Source organism: Trachinotus anak, unplaced genomic scaffold, assembly GCF_046630095.1.
Source record: "Trachinotus anak isolate AG129_WGS33_773 ecotype Australia unplaced genomic scaffold, CSIRO_AGI_Tana_v1 ptg000005l, whole genome shotgun sequence".
NCBI lineage: Eukaryota > Metazoa > Chordata > Actinopteri > Carangiformes > Carangidae > Trachinotus > Trachinotus anak.
The window spans coordinates 24055253-24062679 of NW_027273856.1; the positions used below are offsets into that span (position 1 = coordinate 24055253).

Here is a 7427-nt window from a genome sequence, read left to right on the forward strand (position 1 = left end):
TGGAAAAGTTCACATTTTAGAGTCTGGAATGAAAACTTTTTGGTATTTTTGCTTGAATCTTAAACAGTTAAGCAATTATTATCAAAGTTGTTCATATTAATGATTGGTTTATTGATAGAAACTTTAATCGACTGATTTCAGGGCTAGAGAATCATTGGTGGACTAATGATGCATGTAGATGCATGCATGTAGAGTATGTACAAGGTTTGTGAAGGAAATGTGCAAGACAAGTTTCAGTACATAAAACTCTTGAGATGTTTAATGTTTAAAATTGTTTCTTTAAATAGATACAAGTATTTTATATATAGGATAGCACAATGAAAATTCCAACAATGGAGCTTAACATAAAAACCTGCTGCCAAATTGTGCGTTTTGAACATTCCTCTCAACATATCGCCCATAAAGTAACAACATATTGTATCGATACATGTTAAAAAACAAAGTGGTTTGTGTTTTGTACAATTTCTGCCAATGAACAGTGATTTCATTTGTGTGTTTTGGCCAATATTTTTGGATTTTGATGGCTTGACAACAGCGAGAAAGGTTTAAAACAAAAATCATAGTGATAGAGGACATGAGTGATCGTGCGAAGCAGGACTATAACTGAACTCAGTCACCTCCAGACACGCTCATCAGACAGTCAACATGGATTTAAACGCATGGCACTGACATGCATATGTTCCATACAAAGACCTGGTTTCCTGCTCAATGAGCCTTTTTTCCAGACTGTAGCCAGTAACAATGACCAGCAGCAATCCAAAGAAATCTTTCAGTCCTATGTTAACATTAAAACATCTTGAACTAATTTGAGTGAGCTCTGCTTGGCCCTGCTGTGGAAAAAGTGGCTCAGAAGCACCAACTAACAAGCAGGGATGAAAGTCTTGCAGCCAACTGTTGCCTGGAAAAGCCATTTGTATTTCATGATTACTGTGACAAGGATGCAGTGTGTGAGTGTTTATCTGCTGCTTCATGTCCATCTGAAGAGCACAGGGTTTTAATAAAACACCCATATGTGAGTTATCCTCAACATTTTCTCTCTGTGTATTCCAGTTTTTGTCCTAAGACGTAATGTAAATGTGACTTGTCTCTTTGCTAAATCCAAATGCAGCCAAACATTTACAGACACAAGATGGAAAGGAATCTTTTTGCCTTTTTGATTTAGTAAAGGCAGACACTTCAAATTATTCTCTATAGATAATACAACATGTTTAAGCTCCATATGACTGTTGGAACACAACCTCAGTGTCCCCCTGCAGTGTGACTGAACAGTTAAAACGACAACTATAGTTGTAGTAAGTGGTTTTGTCTGACTTGTGCGTGTTTTGTAATGTGGAGTTCATTTTATGCAGCTGAGCTATAACATACAGACACATCACATGTCTAGAAGCAGAACTCGTGGATCTTCCACCACGGCTTTTATCTTGCGTAAGAAAGTGACCGCTTCTCTACCGTCAACGAGTCGGTGGTCGTATGTCAGTGCCACGTACATCATGGGCCGGATCTCAACCTGCCAAAGCACAAAGCAGCTTAATTGTTTAATCACATTCGAGTGCATCAGATTTGAAAAAGCAGTACTTCCATTTCAGTATGTATACTAATTGCCTATCCAGGCAGATATAAATGATTTCCTGTTCATCCTTCCTCTTACACAACTTCTTTTTTGATTTGATATCATGTCACATTTAATAATTTGGGACAAGCAAAACTTACATTTCAAACCTCATCTGAACCTTTTGCATCAGTGGAACTTTTGCTAAGCCAGTAGTTAACTCTTCACTGCTTTCATAGTCACACAACATCTGTATTTATGGACACATATTTCACATATCTCACCTTGCCATTTATGGCCACAGGTCGGTCGAAGATGCCATGCATGCCCAGGATGGCAGATTGGGGAGGGTTGATGATGGGTGTGCCAAACAAGGAGCCAAACACACCACCATTGCTGATGGTGAAAGTGCCTCCATCCATATCTTCAACAGCAAGCTCATTATTACGAGCCTGAAGTGCAGAACACAAATGACTTTCTCATTTTTGTGATAAAAGTAAACAGATATTAGATATTTATCATAAAAGCAGTGTCACAGATTTAAAAGAATACCATAATCTTAGGATGCTGGTTACCACCTATAGCACAAAGCTTTTTTTTACCTTTTCTCCCAGTTCATTAATGGCTTTCTCAATGTCAGTGAAGTTCATGGTCTCAACATTACGGATCACTGGTACAACAAGCCCCTAAAGAAATGCATGTCATTCAGATGAAGTCAAAGTCAGCACTAAACAGCAACAGTTTTTACACAAAAATGTAAAGTCTCAGAGTCGAAAGCCGTACCTTTGGAGTTGCCACAGCAACACTAATGTCCACATAATCCCTGTAGATGATCTCTTTGGTTGTATCATCAATAACTGTAGCAAAAACATTTTAGGAATAATGTTTAATTAAAAAAAAAAAAAAAAAAAAACAAAAAAGAAAACTATAATATAATATTTGGTGATACCCCCAGTACTTTAAAAAGTTCAATTTCAAGCAAAGAAAAAAACATTGGAAGCAGGTCTGCATTGTCTTACCAGCATTGACGGCAGGTTGGTCAGTCAGAGCGTGTGCTGCAGCCTTCACAAACGCCGACATAAAACCCAATTTGATGGTGTGCTTCTTCAAGAAAGCATCTTTATGGAGTTTCCTCATCTCCTGAATGTTGCTGAAACAAAATTGATGATATATTACAGATTGTTTTAGTGAGGAAACATCTTAAGAAGATGTTTTGTACAGAGGCCTGTAATCCTGACTTGCTAGATTTTAGATCGAATATAAACATGATGAAGAGTTGTCTGCTGAGTCTCACCTCATGTCCACCTCGTTGAAGGTGGTCAGCATGGCGCAGGTGTTCTGAGCCTCCTTCAGCCTCTGAGCGATCCTCAGCCTCATACGGTTCATCTTCACCTGGACAGCAGGAGAACGAAAAGTTCTGTAAACCATCTTCTTTACCTTGTTGGTAGGCCATGACAAAAACTTCATTACTTCCAATGTGTTACCCTGTTTTCTCCTCTGCCTCCTGCAGCTGGAGCAGCTGGTGCTGGAGCTGCAGCCGTGGGTTTGACAGCTGGAACTACACAAAGAGAGAGAGGGAAAAACAATTTCTAGTGACTGTCTAAGCTACATACATATAGACAATATAATGAATACATAAATGCTGTCTGTAGATTTACATGACGGAGAAGGAAACACACCAGGTTTGGCTGGAGGAGCCTGTGGTGGCACTGGGGGCACTGTAGGCATGGCTGTGGGGGTTGAAGCTGGAGGTGGTGGAGGAGGAGGGGCTGCAGCTGGTGCCTCTGCAGCTGGAGAGGGAGCAGCAGCAGCAGCAGCAGCAGCTAAAGAAAAGAAGGATACATGTAGTATGAGTCAAATGATTCACAAAACACACATTTTGCTTTAGTGCAGTCACAGTGCTGTCATAACACACTTTCAACTGTACATCTTTATCCATTTAGATCAGTTTCAAAGGTACAGTGCAGTTTTCAAATTAAGGACGTGGTGAAAAGCATATCCTGTCTTTGCTTCACAACCAAGCACTGCATTCAACTACACTTGTATTGTAACTATAATGTGCACTGGATAGACAGCCTGATATTGGGCAGTAAAATACAGCACACTGTATGTCCAAATGGCCTTTCTACTGGTGAAATCTAAATATTTTGTCAGTCCCATCTGAACTGATTCTGTAGCAACAAGCATCAAAAATTAGATCTGATGTGAAAATGTTTTTAATCATAACAGTGTTAGTTTTACAATGTATTTTACTAAGCGAGGCTACACTGATACATCATACAATTTAAAAACAGCTCAACTCTCTCCCTCAGAGAATTATCACAAATGTGTGGTTTTGGTAGTCTCCTACTGACTGACAAGAGGTGACAGATATACTGCCACCAGTGTAGAGAAACTTTAAACAGTACCCAATTCTTCTAGTTCATCATTAGTGAGAAAATAATAAATGATATTTAACTAAGCACACCTCCTTTCCGGAGTTTGAAGAGGGGTGTGCCTCCTTCTACCTTCCCTCCGTCAGGCACCAGCAGTTCCTCAATTACACCAGCTGCTGGGGCAGGGACTTGTACCGAGGTCTGGAAGTAGAAAATACATGTTTTGCATAGTTTTTTCTTACCCTTTTTAAGGAAAAAAAAAACCACACAGATGATCCTAGGTTGATGTTAATTCTTGTTCGTACCTTGTCAGTCTCAATTTCACACACCACCTCATCTTCTGTCACCGAGTCGCCCACAGCTAAAACAAAAACAATGAAGAAGCATGTTTTTCATGTGCAGCATTTCAACATTTGGCTCACTAATGATACAATATAGAAGACGAACACTGTGAAATACTGACTATCATGTGTTGACAAATACCAACCTTTCTCCCACCTCACATCCCCCTCTGTAACAGATTCTGCGAATGCAGGAGTTTTGACTGTGACGACTTCATCCCCTGTACGAAGACAAAAACAACTGTCAGTATAAGTTCAACACTGAGCAGAGTTGAGTACAATAGAAGATGTTGAGAGCTGCTGCAGTACACACTGTTAACAGCAGACGTCTTGAAGTATCTGATGTGGAAGACATTTGCCGATGATGGAAATTCACATCTAAATGTCAAGAAAAAAAAGCTATTACTTTTATTTTTAGACAAACACAATTCAACAAATAATTATAAAAGATTCTACAGACGAAGGGTTTACTGAAGGACATCAGAAGACAAACATCAAAAAGGGAGGGAGCACTTACGGCTGAGAATTCCTGTAAACTAGCCGGCTGCAGACAGAGAGGCCTTAGAGGTGAAAAAAGAAAAGAGAAAAACAAGAAAGATAATCAACAAAAGCTGCAATGGCTGCTTCTGCTGAGCCTCTATCATGAGACATGAGTGGACTTCTCTGAAAGCTGCAGTTAACCACTTGTGGGCTCCTCAGGCATCTCAGCCATACAACAACAACAACAACAACAAGCATTACTGATTCTGCTTTGGATGACCCACTCATAGAGCTTGTTTATTCATGAGCAACAGAATAAAGACAGCTGTCTTAGATGTTACATTAATGCTGAGGCTCTCAAATCCTGCTAAAGGACTGGTCTATGTAGTTAGTGTAGAAACATACATACCTGATACACTTTGTCGGACCAGCACATTATTGGCCTGAACAGATACAATTTGAAAAAGAGAAAAGAAAAATCAGTTTAACAAGTATATATCTGTATAAGTGTTCTTCAATTGTATCTGGTTGTGTACTGGCAGCTTTCATAATTACATTAGTGTCATTTAAATTAATTGCCCTCCCCTATCTATCAAAGCTGAGCCTCAAACCATGCCCAAAGCCTTTTCTCTTCACCTGAACACCGAGGTTAAAGAGCTAAATGTTTTGAGCCTGCTTAAGCTGCTGTAGCACTGTGGCCTCGGCCAGTTTGATTGTAAACAGACAAGCATAAGCTGTAAGTCTCCTGAAGAGATTCAGTGGTAAATATGGACTGTGTGCACCCTCAACATGCAGGTAAAATGATTTTCTACAGTGCCATACAACATATCAATATGCTTTTATAAAATAAAACAAACCTTTAGGCAGAAAAGAGCAAATGTGCTATGTCACATAACACGTAGCATATCTTTAATGAGTACTGCTGAGGCCCTCATTTGCTAAGTAAAAATAGGGTACAAGAGGAAACGCATCAAGATCTTTGTGGCTAAACACTTTCCTGGGGGAAACCCTGATTCACTGTCATGAGTCAACCGATATCAGCAAGTATGTCTGAGAAAGTCACACAACTACTAGCTACCTTTCTTATGCGCCGCTTACTGTGTAGATGTAGGGAGAGACATCAACAACATAATCAACTTTGGAAAACTCTACTTTTCAAAAATGCCTGATAAACAATCATTGGCTTCTTAATGGAAAGGAGGCCTGACAAGCCTTCATGGCTTTAACTTTAATTTAAAACACTGGATTTTTCCAAAGCCAGCTGCTGGTTAGGGTTAACTGTTCTGCATGGCTGTATATGATGAGTCATGTGTGAAGATATTTTGATGGCTGGGCCTCTTGATCTGGCTGCTTTTACACAGATGTTTGTCAAGTGGAGTTACTCGTGACTCTAACCTAAGCGTACGATGCCAGAAAAGGGTGGAGTTTGGACTAAATTTGGACCAAATCATCCACAATACATCAAAACATGTGCAGACATGCGGCCACCCAGCCACACCAGCGGATTTTGTTTCATTTTGAATCAGTCTTCTTGCATTAACTTTTTCAGTGTGCTCCACTCGAGAACCTTCCCCGGTGAAAAATCTTCTTCACATGATTTTCAAAAAAATCTCATGTGCCATTACATACACTGGCAAGTTAATAGGTAATTAGGTTAATAGGTGGGCTAAATAACTGAAACACCCCTCTGTATAATCCAACACAATTCAACATCACAAAGCCTCAAAATGATCATAGAGTTGAATCAACACCTCTTTAAGACTCTTACAACCTTCATGAAAAAAGGCATTAACTGCAGAACTGTTGCATTAGACTACATAGGCTTGCAGTGCAACAGTTATTTCTTTTAGTGTAGTTACCTGCTGACAGCACTGGAAAGACAGCTGAGCTTGTGACAGCAAAACCATGTTGTCCCCTCGCTGCACACACGTTTTACATGACAGGGGCTATTTCTGTCAGGTCGCCTCAACCACACGACACCATAACATACCAACATGTCTGTCACGACTGGGCGTGTCGTGTCAAGACAGTCATTGAGAAAAACTAAGTAATACAAACAATATAGCTAGATAAGGTCTACTCTCTTAGCTTGCTAGCTAGCCAGTTTGTTGTGACATGCTGGCTAAAGCTAACATGTAATGCTCTTTTTGTAACTATTTTTGAAATAAAACTCGATTTTCAATAGTCAGATAGTTAATGGGAAACTGCACCCAGCTTCCTGACTGACCTGAGCCGCTTCTGAAGCTGTCTGTGTCCGTCTGTCCTTGCTGGCTGAGGCCCTGCTTCACAACAAGCTAACGCCTGCGGTACGCTAGTAGACAGCCGGCTGTGTGCTGCTACAATCAGCGGGGACGGTCTCAGGGTTTACACACAGGCTCACTTCACTTTCACTCACACCTACCTGGCTCACCGCGGACAGGGGACGGCCGAGCGTCCGGTATACACATCGGGATCGTGATAACATAGCGCTGACTGGCGGCGGTGCCCGTTGTGAGACAGCCGAGGAAGGAGCGGTATCCGGCGGCTCTGCTCGCAGGCGCGGAGGCGGTCCCACTGGGAGGAACCACTGCGGCTGGCCGGGAGGGGCGGCGGGGGGGATACCGGCCGGCGGAACCTGAGACTGGACAAAAACCCTAATGTACACCACGAACTAACCTGCTAAGCATTGTGACCAGAGCGAAA

The 7427-nt window shown here is 41.1% G+C and overlaps 1 protein-coding gene across 2 annotated transcripts; it reads right to left on the reverse strand.

Annotated features, from left to right (window-relative positions):
• Positions 1–231: 231 nt before the first annotated feature.
• On the reverse strand, positions 232–7398 carry LOC139622074 (dihydrolipoyllysine-residue succinyltransferase component of 2-oxoglutarate dehydrogenase complex, mitochondrial). 2 transcript variants are annotated; one of them, XM_071479180.1, is made up of 15 exons: positions 7147–7398; positions 5155–5188; positions 4783–4825; positions 4579–4643; positions 4412–4486; positions 4230–4285; positions 4017–4125; positions 3229–3366; positions 3034–3107; positions 2844–2941; positions 2569–2699; positions 2333–2406; positions 2152–2235; positions 1834–2001; positions 232–1507 (listed from the first exon to the last, which is right to left on the reverse strand). In XM_071479180.1, exons 1-15 carry the CDS (start codon positions 7207–7209, stop codon positions 1373–1375), a joined length of 1347 nt encoding a protein of 448 aa, XP_071335281.1. In that variant the 5' UTR covers positions 7210–7398; the 3' UTR covers positions 232–1372. The 2 variants fall into 2 exon arrangements, with proteins under 2 accessions (XP_071335281.1, XP_071335280.1); XM_071479179.1 differs by having other exon boundaries at positions 3229–3372; positions 7147–7393.
• Between the last annotated feature and the right edge of the window lie 29 nt (positions 7399–7427).

What these genes read in the sequence shown, in the direction of transcription:
- LOC139622074 (XM_071479179.1), bottom strand. Translation starts at nt 7,209, where the DNA reads ATGTTATCACGATCCCGATGTGTATACCGGACGCTCGGCCGTCCCCTG. An exon ending in GTTTACAGGAATTCTCAGCC is followed by an intron (nt 4,644 to 4,782) that starts GTAAGTGCTCCC and finishes CTTGACATTTAG; the next exon opens with ATGTGAATTTCCATCATCGG. An exon ending in GGATGTGAGGTGGGAGAAAG is followed by an intron (nt 4,286 to 4,411) that starts GTTGGTATTTGT and finishes TTTTTGTTTTAG; the next exon opens with CTGTGGGCGACTCGGTGACA.